We start from the raw sequence: 14,927 nt of genomic DNA, 5'->3' as shown, positions 1-14,927 counted from the left end.
AAAAGGGCCACTCGGGCCCCGAGTTTCACCAAGGGGTCGGTCGACTCGCTTTTCTAGCCTCATTTTTCTTTTTCATTTGCTGCGAGGGACCGTCGCCGATGCGTTGGGGCGTAAAGAGCAAGAAAAAGCGCGGCGTGTATTTGTACACGGATGAGAAAAGGTCCTTTTGGCAAAGAACGGCGCACCAAAGAAAGAATTCATTTTATGCGAAGCGAGAAGCCTTGGTGTTTGTTTTGGGTCGGAACAAAACTTACCGACCCAACATGTGTGCGGGTGCGCGCGCCAGACCAAACACTCCTTCGCGCTTCCCAACCGCGGGTGTCCTATGTCACACGTACGCGCGCACGCGAGCGCACACACTGGAGCAATTAGCCGCGGCCTCCGAGAGGAGAGGACGCAAACGCGATCCCTCGCGCCGCACTCAAAACTTTGCGAGCTGTCCGCTCCCTGGACGACGGGGAGGAAATTCCTTTGCCAAGTCTGCGACCCTCCCCGCCCCCCCCCAAATCCACTTTGATCTTCTCCATCTTGCAGGACTTGTGCACGCGACAGCCGCCCGCGCGCACACGCAGAGCAGAGGTACAAGTCATGGAAAGTTTGAGAGATGAAGAAAGCAGAGGGCATCTGGAAAAGTAGGACAGCGCGGAAGCTCGGATGACAGCGAAGGAGAGAATCAGCGGTGGTGGTGGTGGGGGGGCGGGGGGGGGACGTGTGAGCGGGCAGGGTGTTGGGTTTCGGCAGCGAAAAAGCGCTTGAGCGACAAACAGAAGCATGGCAGAGTTGCTGACTTGGAAGAACGCAGAAGCGGGGAAAGAGCCGAGGGATGACGGCCAACTTGGGCCCATCGTTTTTGGGCTTGAGCCAGGTCGGATCGGGTCAACCACAATCCGGTCCTGGTCGCATCAATCCACTTGAAGCCTCGGGCGCCGCTCCCGTCCTCTCGGACGCCCTGATGTTGGCGTCCTGTGTTTGTTGGCTGCCGAAGACGCGCAAGATGTTGACACGGAGGCCAGAGAAGGTCCCGGAGTAGGAATGCTGACATTGTTTACATGCAGAGTTCGTTCACTGCTTGGAGCCGTCCCCCCTCCCTCGCCTCCTCGTCTGCAGGCCCCGTTGCTGAATTTGTTGCTCCATTTTCCCTTCGGGCTCTTGTCCGCCTTTTCTTGTCCCAGTTCGTCATGGGACCCGGCGGCTGGGCTTTGTCTTTCCGCGGCGTCTCGCACGCAGCCGGCCAAACAAAAACCGCAATTTCCATTCAAGCCAAAGACTTGCCGGCGCTCGCTCGGAGCGGGAGGCCCCGTGCGCAAGAGCGTCAAGAGCGCCGTGTTTGGCGCCCCCTGGCGAACTCGTGCAAAACTCAGCCCCTCAACTAAAACGCAACTTCCGTGATGTTTTCCAAATCATTCGAACGGGGCATCTCGGTGTCACGGTCCCGGCTCCGCCCCCTACCAGACAAATCACACGCCCGATTTGCGGCTGCAACGCGCCCGATTCGGCTCGCGGGCCGGCTCCGAAGCGGCGTTACCGCGTCCCTGATGATTTCGCTCCCGGACAACCGGCGGCTCAGAGGACCCACTTGGGACACCCCGGCATACGCGGCAAATCGAGCCTCATTCAAAACAAAGCGTCCGTCCGTCCATTTTCTCTTTGGCTTACCTTCGCCAACGTCGCGGGTGCGCTGGGGCACAGAGATGGAAAAAGCCAAGAAAAAAAAGGGATAAAAGCATTCATTTGAAACTGGAAATTGCAGACAGATGACAACGTCAGCTGGGGGAGGGGGCAGTCGTGAGCATTCCGACCACCGCCGGGTCGAGTCCAGCTCATCGTCACCGTTTCTTCCAAACCCTCACACACTCTGAGCAGAAAAAAAAAACAAATCTCCGGGCAAATAAATCAAACGGCGGTGCGAGCAGCAGAAGAGCAGCGGTGCGCGCGCCTGTCACTGCAGGGCACACTTGTCCTTGCGGTCGTACTTCCTCCTCCGCATGGCCAGGCCGCGCTCCAGACGCTCGTCCTCCTCCAGCGCCCTGCACGCCACGCAAAGCCACACGCTCACAAACCGCCCGCGCAGTCCCCGAGCGCGGCTGGCGCAGGCGCTTCAGGCGCACCCTCGCTCTTTGGCGTCCATGTTCCTGACCACATCGTCGCGCTGGTTGACCAGAGACACCAACTCGCGCAGGAGGAGCTGCTCGCGCTCTCGCTGGCCGTGCGACTTCTGCCAGTCTGCGAGGTACACGCAAGCGGTCAAGGCATGAGCAGGGGGGGAGGGGGTGTGGGGGGGGTCGGCTGACCTTCCACGGCCATGGCGACTCGCAGCTCTCGGGTCAGAAGCTCGAAGCGTCTCTCCAGGTGGCGCTCCTCCTGCCTGTGGGCGTCATTGATGACGTCACGGACAGCGTCATCGTCATCGTGGCCGTCGAGTGACCTACAGCAGCTCCAGGCGGTCTTGTCTTCGTATCAAGGCGTTCTTCCTGTTGACCAGCGTGAACCACTCCTGAATCAGACGCTCCTCCTCAGCGCGGTCGCTCCCTGCCACGTCACGTCACGTCACGTCACAAACACACGCGCAGCTCAAGTGGGGTCAAGCAAAGGCGTGCACACGTTGGCGGTCAAGTGGTGCGCGTGAGGGGGTCACACCGCTTTCCATGAGGCTCCTGAGATGTCGCTCCACCACCGCTGCCCTGTTGTCGACGCGCTTTTGCTCCGCCTCCAACGCCGCCGTCTCTCTCAGCACGTACTGAAGACGCCGAGCGCCCGCGCGACACCCACGTAATGTCGGGCAGAAGGCCGGGAAGGAAGGAAGGCCGCCCGGATAGCCGGCAAGTCGGGAGGGGTGACGGCCGGGAGGAATCGGCCAGTCCAGAAAGGGCGGCGAGGAAGAAAGCAAGCCGTGAACGAGCCGCGGCCGCACCGTTGGACCGCTCGACGGCGTCAACGTTCCAGACGGACGCCCGAAAACTCACCGCGGCCTTGTCCTCTTCTTCTTGGGGATGCTGGCATTCTGCGCCCGCCGCAGACTCCTGGATGCGCTCGCCCTCTTCCTCCTGAGCACCACATCAAATTAAACACGGCCGAGAGGAGGAGGAGGAAGCGAGTGGGAGCTGACCTGCGGCACGCCAGGCGGGGCCTCTCCTGCGAGGAAACGCAAACGCGGCGACGCGTCAAGAAGGCCCCCAAAACAGCCAGGGTGACAATCTTCAGACCGACCTTCCAGCGGCCTCTCCACTCTCGGCGGCGGGTCGGGCGGGGCGGCCCCTCCTCCGCGGGGGGCGCGGGCAAAGTGGCTGCGCAGCTGGCCGGCGTACGTCATCACCATGAGGCGGTCCGGAAGGGGGCGCGCCGCCAGGTCCGACGGCTCCAGGAGGCGCGGCACGCCCAGCGACTCCAAGGCGGCCAAGGCCTGAAGGGAAAGATGGCGTCGGCGCACCTCCTTTAAGCGCCGCCGACACACTTTGGCCGCTGAGGAGCACCCGCGAGCGATTCTCAAGTGCCGCCAGAAGTGCCGGATGCCTTCATCCAGCATCAAATGAATCCCGTCTGAGGGGGAGTCGCTCGGAAGGAACTTTTCCAATTTAATCCCCTTTTTTGGGGGTGGGGGCGGGGGGCACTTCTCGGCATCCAAAGCGCGCAAGCCCGAAGCCACGGCGACACCACCGTGACGGCGCTCACCTTCTTGTTGTTCATTTCGGCGTGGTGAGCGTTCAACTCCCGCAAATCCCTGCAGGGACAAAAGAGAAGCGTGATGGTTGGCCGTGTGACCACCGAGGGGGGAAGGGGGGGGTCCTACATGAGCTGCGGGTGGAAGTGATGCACCAGCGCGCACAAGGCCAGGCCGTCGCTCCAGGACGCGTCAAAGTCGCTGACCTTGACCCCCGGGTAGCCGGCTGTCACCTCCTGGCACCACCGCAGCAGCGACTGGCTGCAGGTCACCGGGCCCTGGGCGGGGAGGGGGTCAGGGGGGCACCTTAGCCTCTGGCTCGCCGCTTTTGGTTTTACCTCATCGACGACGGCGGTGGCGGCGTCCTTTCCGTCGGCCTCCTCCCTGATGGGGCCGGTTGCCGCCGCCATGGACTCGCCGCCGCGCCGCTCCGACGGCCTGCCGTACATGAACATCAGCGTCAATGTCGCGCCAGCAGCTTCGGTCTCAGATTGCGCATCCTCCCATCATCATCATCATCATGGTCATCATCCTCTTTGGTGGCCAACATCTTCCTGATCTGGGACATCCCGGCGGGGGCTTCTCTTTCTCAACGGGACAGCCGTTCACGACCGCAGCCCTCCTCGAGTGTTTGTGCGTGCGGCGCCAACTTACGGGCATTCTCCCGACGACGAGCGCTCGGACTCGGCGCCATCTTGGGCCTCGGGAATCGGGAGCTCGCCGGCGTCCTCCCGAAGGACAAGGCAGCCCGGAGGAGAGTCGAGATGACGGCGGGGGCCGAGGACCTCCACAAGAGGGGGCTGAGGAGCGCGAGGATGGGCGGGATGTGGGCTCTCGGGCGCTGCGAGGCGTGCGGCGCCATCCTGCTCGTCAGCAATGTCAGTGAGCTCCGCCTCCGATGGGCCGCGGTGGCCTTTCTTCGCTCGCTCTGGTCCCGCCGCGCCCGGTTCCCGCTCTCCTTGGTCATCCGGCGCCTCTCCTCGGTGCATCTCTTCCTCCGCCCCGCCCTTTTGCGGTCGCTCCCGCGCCCTCCTTTCCTCCTCCTGCTCCTTGGCGGCTCGTCGCAACCCGGCAACCAGGCCGAGCGTGGCCGCGTGGACGGGGGCGGGCTGCGCTTCTGGGGGCGGGACCCGAGCCGAAGGCGAGGCCTCGGCGCCGCGCTCCGTCGCCGCCTCGCCACTGCGGGACAAAACGAAGGTGAGCGACGGGAAGATGACGGCGGCTGTCCGTCAGCCTCTTTGCGGCGGCGGGGGCCAAACTTACCCGCCACGTGCCGGCGTGGTCTCCCCCCGCGGGCCAAGACTCGGGCTGGGCTGGCCCTCCTCCCGCTCTGGGCTTTGGTGGCTCCCTCTCCTCTCCTCCCGGGATGGCGGCGCGCCTTTGTCCGCTCGCAGCCTCCCGTGGTGCCCCCCCTCCGTCTCTCTCTCACTTTGCCTCTTTTTGCCCTCCACCCTTTCTCTCTGCTCCTCATCGCTCTTCTTTTGCTCCTCCTCCTCCTCCCCATTTTTGCCCCCCGCCCCGGAGCTTTGCTCCTCGTGGCCCGCCCCCTCCTCCTCTGTCAATCTTTGCAAGTCTGTCTCCTCCTGCAGGCAGATGGTGCTCTCCGTCTCCCCCTCGTGCCTCCCGGCTTTGTCATCTGCCGATGTTTGAGGCTCCTTCCTTTCCCGCGCCGCCTCCTCCTTTGTCTCCTCTTGGTTAGCGTTAGCGCCCCCCTCGCTCTCCTCTCCCTGCCGCTGACATTGTGAGCGTTTCTCCTCCTCCTGCCTCACCCCGACCAGCGGGGCCTCCTCCTCGCAGGCCCGCCGCGGGCTCTCGGGCTCCTCTCTCCTTCGGGCCTCCTCCTCCTCGTCTCTCTCGCTCTCGGCGTCCTCCTCTCGTCGCAGCCTGTGGTCGCGCTCTCGCTTCTCCCGGAGCAGCCTCTCCTCCTGGCGCCTCCTCCGATCCTTCAGCTTCCTCAGCTCCTCGTGCTCCCGCAAGAGTCGCCTCTTCTCTTGGGCCAGCAGTTGCCTCTTCTCCTCCTCGTGTCGCTCGCGCCTCCTTTCCCTTTCCCTTTCCGCCGCCTCCTCCGAGGCGGAGAACCCGCTGGGAGTCTCCTTCGGCGGGAGGCTGCAGAGGAGAAAGAGAACACGGCTCCAGCTTCTCTTCCCCGCCGACCCCCTTTTTCATCTGTCTTTGCATCTCTCCATCTCCTTCTCTTCTTTTCTGCTCCCCCGTTTTTTTTTAATTTTACCTGAACGGGCCGCCGGAACGGTGAGTCGGCGAGGCCCGCGGCCGCGGGGCGCCAAGCGCCGGCGCGGCGGGCTCGCAAAGGGCGTCCAGGTCCGGGCGACTCAGCAGCGGGACGGCGGTGACGTCATCGGCGGGGGGCGGCGAAGAGGGCGGCGCTAAGGCAGACCAAAAATAAATCAATCAATACAAATGTAAGGCGGGTTGCGGGAGCATTCCAAAGAGTCGAGCAACAGCTACCTGGTGCGCTTGCCGTTTCGGGCGGCGGAGGGGCGGGCCGATTGGGGCGCACGAGAGGGCGTGGAACGGCTGCGTCAGGGGGGGGGGGGGGTACGTGAGATCGAGTGAAAACGGGCCCGCGGGGAGCCTTTAGACGCCGGCGCTTACCCGTCCCGCCGCCGGCAGATCTGCCGTCGCCGTCCTCGTCGCTGTCGTTGAAGTCGTTCATGTCGGCGACGTCGGGTTTGACGCTCATCAGGCTGGCGAGGCTCTGCATGTCTTCGTCGCTAAACACGGCAGACGCCGGCTTAGCCGTCGTCGGCTAACGCAAGCGTAGGCGCGACGCATCTTTGATGTTCAGCGCGGCCAACGGTGGGTTTCGCACGTCTCGTTGCTAAACACGGCTAACGCTAGCTCAGCGACGCCGCGCTTGGCTAACATGAGCGGGGCCAAAGCCGGCTAGCGACCCGCAGAACTTTGCGGTCGGCGACTCACGTGGCTTTTCCCTCGCGCACGAAGATGCAGGACAGCGAGAGCTTGAGCTCCGCCTCCACCACTTTGACGGACAGCGGTTTGAGCGGCAGCCTGATGTCCGTCTGCGTCGGCGTCACGCCGGCGTAAGTCTTCAGGTCGATGGCGGCGGACGCCAGAACCTTACGGTGGCCTTTGCACTCCTGCCGGATCACACGCTACGGTCAGAGGAGCGTACTCGCCGGGAGCCATATCCTCATTCAAAGGAACCGGTGTCAAAATGCCAGGACAACGGAAGCTCGTTCCCGACCGTCGGGAGAAAGATTCTATCCGAGCGGCCGACGGGGAAACGCTCGGCGGAAGAATCGAGACGCGCAAGCGCAGAAGAGTTGGAGCGAGAAAAGAAGAAAGGTGCCCGTTGGTTGAAGTGGAGGAAAGTGGATAGGAACAGGAACGCCATCCAAGGGCACACTTGCGCTTGGTGGCGGGGAGCGGCTGAAGGAACAGCAACTACAAAGGGGTCAGGGGACGTTCCCCGTCGAGCGGGAGTTTTAGCGGCCGGGACCAGGCGGCCACTCGAAGCGCCTCCTCCTGCGCGGTACTCACACCCTCGATGACGAAGGTCCACTCTTTGTCCTCAAAGACGTCGGCGCCCGCCTCCTGGAGACACGGCGACACAACACGCGCGTCACCACGCCGCCAACGGCCGCCAACGGCCGCCAACGGCCGCCAACGGCCGCCAACGGCCGCCAGCCTGCCGCTGTTTGGAGACGGCCGGCTACCTTGAACAGCGTCACCGAGATCTCCATGTTCTCCGGGACGGGCCAGACAACCATCCCTCTGTACGGGTTCTTGATGCCGGGCTGCCAGCTGTGCGCCTACACGCACGCACACACACAAATACACACACACACACACAGACTTGAGTGTGTGTCCTGACAGACTGTTTTGTGTTGTTCATAAACAATCGGCAGCAGGTTCCGGCAGAAAGAACACGATTGAGTCGCACGGCCTTGAACTCAAATCGAGCGCAGCGCAAGTTGAAAATAGTCGCACAGAGAAGATGGCGAGACGTCCAAAGCGGGAAGCAAAAGCTGCCGCCGTTGGAGGACACATGGACTGATCCACGCGTGACGGTTGGCGGCCGTCTCCCTTCTGCGCAACATCTTCCCAACTTTTGGACCGACGCTTGACAGGCGCCAACTCCAAGCGCGAGGGAAGAAGGCTCAAATGATCACGCAAAACCATTTGCCCCCCCCCCCCCTCGGATTTCTCAGCATTTTACTTCCACTTCTCCTTTGGAGGTGGCGATGGCCGGTGGGTGGCCACCATCCATGAAAACGAGATGACGCAATCCCCCCCCCCCCCTCCACTTCACTTGGTTGCCATTGGGAAAACTTTGAGTTGTTTCACCTTGGAGCACATGCGTCGGTTCCTCCTGGTCCAAATCACACGCAGCTTGTCTGGTTGCCTGCAGACACACACACACACACACAATGTTTGGTGTGTACAACAGACACATGTTGTGTGTAGACTTTGTGGAAGCAGCTTGAGGCACAAACTGCTGCTGGTCATGAGGTCGGGTGACGTTTGCACACCGCCCTGTGTGCTGCGTATTGTCCGCCGGTAAAAAGGAAGTGAAAGAGGAAGTTGCACGGCAGTCACGTGACCCGCGAGCGTATTTGCCGAGCGCACTGGTAGGGCACACGCACACACGCAACCAACTGGCGTCACTTGGTGAGCTCACTGCGGAACCCAACGCGAGACCTCATTTTGTTTCTTTGGTGAATTTCCAAGCAGTCATTTTTGAAATGACGTTTTTTGTTTGAGTTCTGAATGTTTCTGGGCTATGATGTGGACGCGCCTAAAACACTTGGGTGCAAGTGCCACCACATGCTGGGTGGAATTAACAGTGAGAAGAACACACACACTCGGTGAACGTTCAAAGATTTTCACATGGTCCAACATCCCAGGCTAAGGCTAACGTGTTAGCCTGTCTCGAGTGCTTGGCATGACTGATATCATGAAGAGCGCAGACGCTCTGTAAACGGAAGGCTCGAAGAGGGCATTTTGATGTGGAAATGTCAAACGAGATCTTTTTTTGTTTGACGGCCACCTCAATTAGGGGACAACAGACAAAGAGCTTGAAGCAAGCACTCCGGGCGTCTTAGTTGGCGAGTCTCCTGTGCATTTCCTTCCAGTGAGCTCATGGAATGAACTCTGATTTCTTGGCAGCGAGTGACGACAGGTGCTAAGGGGAGTCTTGTTAAGGGCTTGAATCAATTGAATTGTATTCACGCTTGAAAGATCAAAGTTAACATTTAAAAAAAAAAAGCAGATAGAGAGGTGCCAAAGGAAGCCACAAAGAGCGACAAAGGGCCTCGCGATCACGTGCGCGTCCACTCACCATTTGTCTTTACATTCGAGCAGCAACTCCTGGTAGGAAGCCACAAACTGAAACTTGGAAGCCTTTTTGCCAACGCGCTGGAGCCTCTTCCACACCGACGTCATCGCAAACACACCAAGCACGTCCGCGTGGCTCCCGGCCTCCGTCAAGTTCCTCCGGTGGCACGCACGCGCCTCGGCACGGCAGTCTCTCCGGGGGAGGTCCCACCAAAGGTCAAGGCGAGGCGCGCACGCACGCACATCAGGCGACGCCCGTAGAGTCTTTCAAGATTCACGTCCGGGCCAGACTTTGATCCTGCCACGCACGCGTTCTTGTCACTCGAGTGGGCGTGCGCGTTCACGCGGGGGTGACAGCAGGGAGCTATTTTGAGGATGACTGACAGAAACAGCCGCGTGGAGGGGCGGGGCGTGACTCAGTGGTTCCGACGAAACAAACGTCACCCGAACACTTGACCCCGCCCATCGCCGCTTCCTGGCTGTCGCCGACTTACGAAGGAAAAAAAAAAGAAGTCCAAAGTTGTTTCTCTTCGTTTGAGCTTTGGAAAGGAGTTGCATCTGGCGCCCTCTCGTGGACACGACTGGAGGCAGCCCGCACGTGTCAATTTGGGCTCAAGAGCAAGCAAATTGGCGAAAGCGCAAAGGCAAGCGAATATTCTTTTCCGGGCCCATCCCAAAATATGAATTTGAGCGTGACCACCCTTGAGTCCCCCTTGAATGCAAGTATGTCATGTGAGCAGACAGGTCGGCACGGAAACATCGGCGGAATCACTTTAATGGGCAAACAATTTGAAAAGAGAAAATAACTTATAAAAAGAACAGAGGTCTGGCTCGCCCACTCAAGAGTTCAAAGGGTAAAGGCCCCTCATTGGCCGATCTCCCGCAGGCTGCGCAGGGTGGCGGCGCAGCTGGAGATCAGGTTGCACAGCTGGATGCTGGACTCCAGGGAGGCGCACGTTTGCAGCTGGCTGCTGGCCCAGCGCATTTTGCTCAGCACCGCCTCCTCGGCGTCCTGCAGCACGGGACGCCGGGGCAACGGGCGCAAGGCGGCGCTGGGCGGCGGGGGCCGGGGGGCGGCCGAGCCCGGGGCGGCGCCGGCGCCCCCGGGGATGATGCCGGCGGGGGAGGCCGCCGCGGGCGGGGCCGGGGGCGCGGGAGGGGCGGCCCTGCCCCCCGTCGCCGCCCCCTCGCAGTGCTCGGGTCGGGGCTGGGGGACGGCCACGCCGCGGCCGCCGGCGTCGCCGTTGACGTGGGCCGGATCGGGCGACGCCGGAGACTGAGCCGCCAGGCGCCGCTCTCGCACCTGGGACAGCGCCGCCTGCGCGTTGAGGGCTGACGGGACACCAAGGACGTCACTCGTTTATTTGGGGTCCTCCAAACAGACACCCGCCCGGAGTGACTCCAGACCATTCCATTGACGGCTTGAGCTCTCGCGTCAATCGTACGGTCCGCTCGATTCAAATGCTTTCATAGTGACTCACAAGATTGACAGTCAGCGCGACTTGTGAATCCATCCCCCCCCCCACATTTTCAATCACTAATTGGAGAAGAGACAACACGCTCGCTTCGTGTGTGTGTGTGTGTCTTACCAGGGTTGTCCTTGTCAACATCAGAGTCCAGCTCCTGACACGAGACACAATAATTCTTGTGCGTGCGGTCCTGCAGCAAGATGGTCTGCAAAGACACAACACCCCCAATGACATAAAATGCTCACGTGCACGCGTAGCCGCTCGTGTAAGTCACGAGACTTACGCCGCACACGTCGCAGCACTCGGCCAGCATCTTGTAGCCTTTGAGGAGGTAGTCGCCCATGACTTTGCTGATCTGGTCCTGTCTCTCCCTGCGGGCCTGGATCACCTTCATCTCGGCCTCGGTGGGGGGCTCCCACTCCAAGTCTTCCTCCTCTGGCGTCCCGGGAGGAAGCGAACAAAGACCACCGCCAAAGCCGTGAGCAAGGACAGCGGGGAGTACGCCAAGACATTTTGCAAACAATCAGCGAATGCTGGCAACGGCATCCGTTCGCTCATTCTCAACTCCCCGATGGCAACGACGACGAGTAGAAATTTCCCAAATTGAACCCAACGCATTCCCACTTGTGGTCGCAGCACACCGACACCAAATAGAAGCTCATCCTCGAAATGTATCTCAGTGTATGCAATAAGGACAGGCCACATTTAAATGAAAACGAATAAACTAAGGAGGGTGAAAACAAATATACATGTATAGAAGAAATAGTAAAACAAAAAAAAGTACATTTGTTATTCTAGTCATATTATCCTTGGTTTTCATCAATTCATTTTATTCTTGTCATGATACCATTCTCGCCATCTTCTGTCGTGTTCTACGACCGGGACAATACGCCGTTTGTACAGTTTAATGCTTAACGAAGAAGAGTCTTGATCATTATTTTGTGATGAAAACGTCAATTTAATATTTATCGTCATTTTCAAATGATGACTTTGGGTCTGCGCAGACGGCTGCATCGCTTTCCACGGTGACCGTCCGGACTTTCGCGAGGTATTACAAATCATCAACATCATTGCTCGGCGTGGTCTGCGCTTAGCGAGTTTTCCCACCACTGGCAGTCTTGTGGAGAAAAAAAGTGGCGACAGGTCGGAAATGGTCAAACTCGGATTCAACAGAGCGGGCCGGGCGACCAGACAGCGTTGGCCTGAAGAGGAACTCGGCGAGAGAACGCCACTTTGCTCCGGTGCGTGCGACGAAGCGCTGGCCCGGAGCTAGCTAGCTAGCAAAAAAACGCGCTAATGTTAGCCGAGGCGACCAAACGTCGAGTTCGCAAAAGTCAAACGACAGTCGCGAACCGAAGTCTTCGCGGCGAGCGTCGCTTGTCTCGGTCGGCGGCTGCGAATCGGCAGGCAGACAAGCAAGCAAGCAAGCAAGCATGGCAAGCAAAACAACAACCAACCTCCATGAAGCGACATGTTGCTGCGCGGCGCGGCACCGGACGCACGTTCGGCGTCATGACGTCACGAGCGTTTTCCTCGCGGCCGGAGGCCAGCGTCCGCTCTGGACCGCTGCCGCCCCCCGACGGCTTCCGGCTCGAACTGCAGGATTGCATCATGGGGGGGAAAAGAGTGATCCACTTTTCGAATGTTTACCAAAACGTTCAAACAGGACTTTATAATACTTTCAAATGCGTTTACCGAATACAAACGAACGACTTTACCAACTCGTTCGAATGACACCGACCGCTCAAAGATTTTTCCTCACATTGGCAATTCCACACCTCCTAATAACTCGTACAACTTTAAGTACGTTTTTTGTTAGCCTACCAATGTTCATTTGGAAGTGATTGATAAAAGAAGCACCAATGACTGTCGGTCATCCAGCTGACGCAATCGGGAACAATACAAGTCAAGTGACCGTCCTTCTTGTCCTTCAGATCGTCGTCCGGTGTGGCATCGACGCTTTCAAAGCGTTTGTCAAGGGCGAACACTCGGTGGAGGACGTGTCGCGAGATGAGCAAAGCGCTTGCTGGCGTAACCTTGAGTGAAAGCAAGCAGGCATATTCCAGCTGACTTTTTCCAGCGTCACCGGAAGCTCAATTCTCACATTAAATACACAAACACACAAAAGAATGCAATTTGTGCTTCGAGCAGCCTTCTTAGAGGATCACAATCAGATTTATTGGCCAAGTATGTCAAACACGCAAGGAATTGATTTCCCAGTTACAAGCCGCCAACTTGATATCCTCTCACACGTGCCAAAAAACCTCTTGACACGAAGAATCGCTCACATTCGCCCAAAAACTCACGAGACAATTTTCCCCACATGCCAGAAAAACTCTTATGCTTGCCAAATATATTGTCATAGGCCAAAAAAGAAACATTCACACAAACATCATGCCCCCCCCCAAAAAAAGAACCTCGCTCAGAACAAAAACCTCTCACGATGACGTCGCCTCCACCGTAGGATGACGGGATCACCGCTGCTTGGTGATGACATCACCTCGTTTGACACGTCAAGACATCCAAAAGAGACGTTGGGGCTGAGCTTTGAAAGGCCACGACTTGTAACCGGGGTAAGAATAAACAAACGGGCGGCCGTTTGCCACCACATTCTGGAATCCGTCAGCAGATCGGCATCAAGGCGCCATCAAGGCCGCCATCTTGTCCGGAGTGAAGATCTCGATCCAGTAGCCGTCGGGATCCTGGATGAAGGCCAGACCTTTCCTCTTGCCTGCCGACGACCCAAAACCATCATCACAAACACTTTGAAAAATCTCATTGCAGTCATTAGTTAGCCGAAAGAAATTGGTCGACGTTAGCTCTTTTCGATCGGCAAATTGGTGCCGTTACTGTCATCTACGGTTGATAAATCGCCGCCACATTCCCAGCCTCATTCCCAACTTCCCAGTCACTCTGACTGACAACATTTTTGCTTGTTGCATGCGTTTACCAGAGTGCGGTTTCTTGATGAATCTGACGCCCAAAGATTGAAACAAGTGACAAGCGATGCCGACGTCGGGCACGGCAATGCCAATGTGACCTTGGGATTTAAAAACAAACAAACAAACAAATAAACACACGCACACAAATCCTTCCCAAAAATGTCGAATTCAATTAAAAAGATGAGAAAGAGCAGCTGCAGTTCTCACCGAAGCCGATGGGGTCGCTGTTTCCATTGTGGTAAGACAAACTTGCGTTCGACTCTGAGCCCCAGTTACTGGGACGGGGTGAGGGCACACAAATAAATACAATAAAATGTTTAACGGTTTTATTTTTAAAGGGAACAATCCCCCCTCCCCAATTTGCGTGAGTGTGCGTGAGAGAGAGACTTTCTGTCGCAAAGGCACTTTTTCAGAGACTCTGCAGCCTGGATTGTGGACTCACTGGGTAAGCTCCAAGGTGGCTCGTCGGGAAAAAGTCCAGGCCGTCCTCTCCCGGATGTCAGACGGAATGTCGGCCTTGTTCTCGAAACCCAGGAAGTAAAGGCTGAAGTGTACCGACGGGAAGTCGATCTTCTGCAGCAGCCTGACCCACACACACGCACACACACACGCACGCGAACGCACACGATGTCAGGCGGCGTGCGAGTTGGGGGCGGGAGGCTTCCACCAACGGCGCGTCGACACTGACGTCATTCCGAGGATTCGCGTATAGAAGTCGAGGGAGCGAGCGGGATCTTTCACCCTCAGCATGGTCTGCTGCATCATGTAGTCCTAAAGGCAGCAAAGACAGGCCCCCGCCGTGACGTCACTACCCCACTCGCAAAGCCACCTTGACCCCCGATCTACAGGGAAAAACAACAATTCCGGTCCCGCAGCGACGCCGGGCCTGCCTCATTCATTCCGACTTGTCATTCGGAAAATTTGCAAATCAATGCAGGAAATTTTGGCCAGCAAATTTCAAACATCCTCAGACCAAATAACCGCTCGGATTCGCTCGTGAGTCTCTTTTCAAATCGGAGCCGGACGACGCGTGACGTGACCTTGGTGGCGGGATCTCCGTCCTTGCAGGCGTCCCGCACCGCTTTCTCCGACAAACCTCCTCCGTCCATGGCGGCGGCGCTCTGGAAGACGTGGGAAGATGTTTTTTTTTGTTTTGTTTTTTTTTTTAAGTTGACTTTTGCGCGTCAGCCGGAACGTCTGTCCAAAGACGACAAGCGGACCGAGCGTCTGCCTGCGTCGTGCGCCCCAAGGCGTGGCGCAGGCGAGCCTGTACAGGAATGCGGCTGCGTGTGTCAGCGTGTGTCCCGCGCTGGGCCGGCCCAAAACATGACAACAATTGGAGCGTTTACGGGACAAATCCGCAGTGCTTGTATCGCAGATTTCAGAGGCAATCGTTTTATTTCATGGCTTTTGACAGCACGCTTACTTACTGTCATGCCCTTGCATGTGGGAAAGGAGAGCCATTTGTTGAACAGTAAAAACTTTAAACGCAATGAGCAAAGTCATTAGTAGTATCACAGATGCTGCTGTTGGCCGCAG

At 58.3% G+C, this 14,927-nt stretch overlaps 3 protein-coding genes and 1 long non-coding RNA gene across 4 annotated transcripts; 1 reads left to right on the top strand and 3 right to left on the bottom strand.

Annotated features, from left to right (window-relative positions):
- Positions 1–1,710: 1,710 nt before the first annotated feature.
- LOC127588345 (EH domain-binding protein 1-like protein 1) lies at positions 1,711–9,541 on the bottom strand. The gene is made up of 21 exons (XM_052047026.1): positions 8,982–9,541; positions 7,988–8,045; positions 7,357–7,452; positions 7,181–7,234; positions 6,599–6,777; positions 6,272–6,390; positions 6,125–6,193; positions 5,889–6,042; positions 4,922–5,764; positions 4,313–4,837; positions 3,997–4,096; positions 3,788–3,936; positions 3,670–3,718; positions 3,208–3,400; positions 3,107–3,132; positions 2,964–3,044; positions 2,638–2,737; positions 2,430–2,529; positions 2,292–2,365; positions 2,109–2,223; positions 1,711–2,027 (listed from the first exon to the last, which is right to left on the bottom strand). The coding sequence occupies exons 1-21, from the start codon at positions 9,083–9,085 to the stop codon at positions 1,940–1,942; spliced, it is 3,276 nt and encodes a 1,091-aa protein (XP_051902986.1). The 5' UTR covers positions 9,086–9,541; the 3' UTR covers positions 1,711–1,939.
- Positions 8,238–8,892, top strand: LOC127588380 (uncharacterized). The gene is made up of 2 exons (XR_007959060.1): positions 8,238–8,514; positions 8,725–8,892. It is a non-coding gene; the product is annotated as an uncharacterized LOC127588380 (long non-coding RNA).
- A 195-nt stretch (positions 9,542–9,736) lies between the features above and the next one.
- Positions 9,737–12,039, bottom strand: znrd2 (zinc ribbon domain containing 2). Its single transcript, XM_052047059.1, has 4 exons — positions 11,904–12,039; positions 10,730–10,881; positions 10,567–10,651; positions 9,737–10,309 (listed from the first exon to the last, which is right to left on the bottom strand). Exons 1-4 carry the CDS (start codon positions 11,917–11,919, stop codon positions 9,843–9,845), a joined length of 720 nt encoding a protein of 239 aa, XP_051903019.1. The 5' UTR covers positions 11,920–12,039; the 3' UTR covers positions 9,737–9,842.
- Positions 12,040–12,599: 560 nt separating this feature from the next.
- Positions 12,600–14,704, bottom strand: LOC127588375 (lactoylglutathione lyase-like). The gene is made up of 6 exons (XM_052047064.1): positions 14,429–14,704; positions 14,077–14,159; positions 13,831–13,971; positions 13,596–13,663; positions 13,397–13,486; positions 12,600–13,177 (listed from the first exon to the last, which is right to left on the bottom strand). Exons 1-6 carry the CDS (start codon positions 14,495–14,497, stop codon positions 13,083–13,085), a joined length of 546 nt encoding a protein of 181 aa, XP_051903024.1. The 5' UTR covers positions 14,498–14,704; the 3' UTR covers positions 12,600–13,082.
- Positions 14,705–14,927: the final 223 nt, after the last annotated feature.

The sequence above is a fragment of the Hippocampus zosterae genome, chromosome 16 (assembly GCF_025434085.1).
Source record: "Hippocampus zosterae strain Florida chromosome 16, ASM2543408v3, whole genome shotgun sequence".
NCBI classification, from domain to species: Eukaryota; Metazoa; Chordata; class Actinopteri; order Syngnathiformes; family Syngnathidae; genus Hippocampus; species Hippocampus zosterae.
This window is presented reverse-complemented; position numbering and strand designations above follow the sequence as displayed.

Excerpts from the sequence above, each read along its gene's own strand:
- znrd2 (XM_052047059.1), bottom strand. Across the intron at positions 10,652-10,729 it reads AGTGCTGCGACGTGTGCGGC|ACCATCTTGCTGCAGGACCG; the intron begins GTAAGTCTCGTG and ends GTGTCTTTGCAG. Across the intron at positions 10,310-10,566 it reads TGTTGACAAGGACAACCCTG|CCCTCAACGCGCAGGCGGCG; the intron begins GTAAGACACACA and ends GTGTCCCGTCAG.
- LOC127588375 (XM_052047064.1), bottom strand. The coding sequence starts at position 14,497 with ATGGACGGAGGAGGTTTGTCGGAGAAAGCGGTGCGGGACGCCTGCAAG. Across the intron at positions 13,972-14,076 it reads ACGCGAATCCTCGGAATGAC|GCTGCTGCAGAAGATCGACT; the intron begins GTCAGTGTCGAC and ends TGTGTGGGTCAG. Across the intron at positions 13,178-13,396 it reads CATCAAGAAACCGCACTCTG|GCAAGAGGAAAGGTCTGGCC; the intron begins GTAAACGCATGC and ends GGTCGTCGGCAG.
- LOC127588345 (XM_052047026.1), bottom strand. The coding sequence starts at position 9,085 with ATGACGTCGGTGTGGAAGAGGCTCCAGCGCGTTGGCAAAAAGGCTTCC. Across the intron at positions 2,530-2,637 it reads CAGGAGCCTCATGGAAAGCG|GGAGCGACCGCGCTGAGGAG; the intron begins GTGTGACCCCCT and ends GTGACGTGGCAG. Across the intron at positions 2,028-2,108 it reads ATGGACGCCAAAGAGCGAGG|GGCGCTGGAGGAGGACGAGC; the intron begins GTGCGCCTGAAG and ends CGTGGCGTGCAG.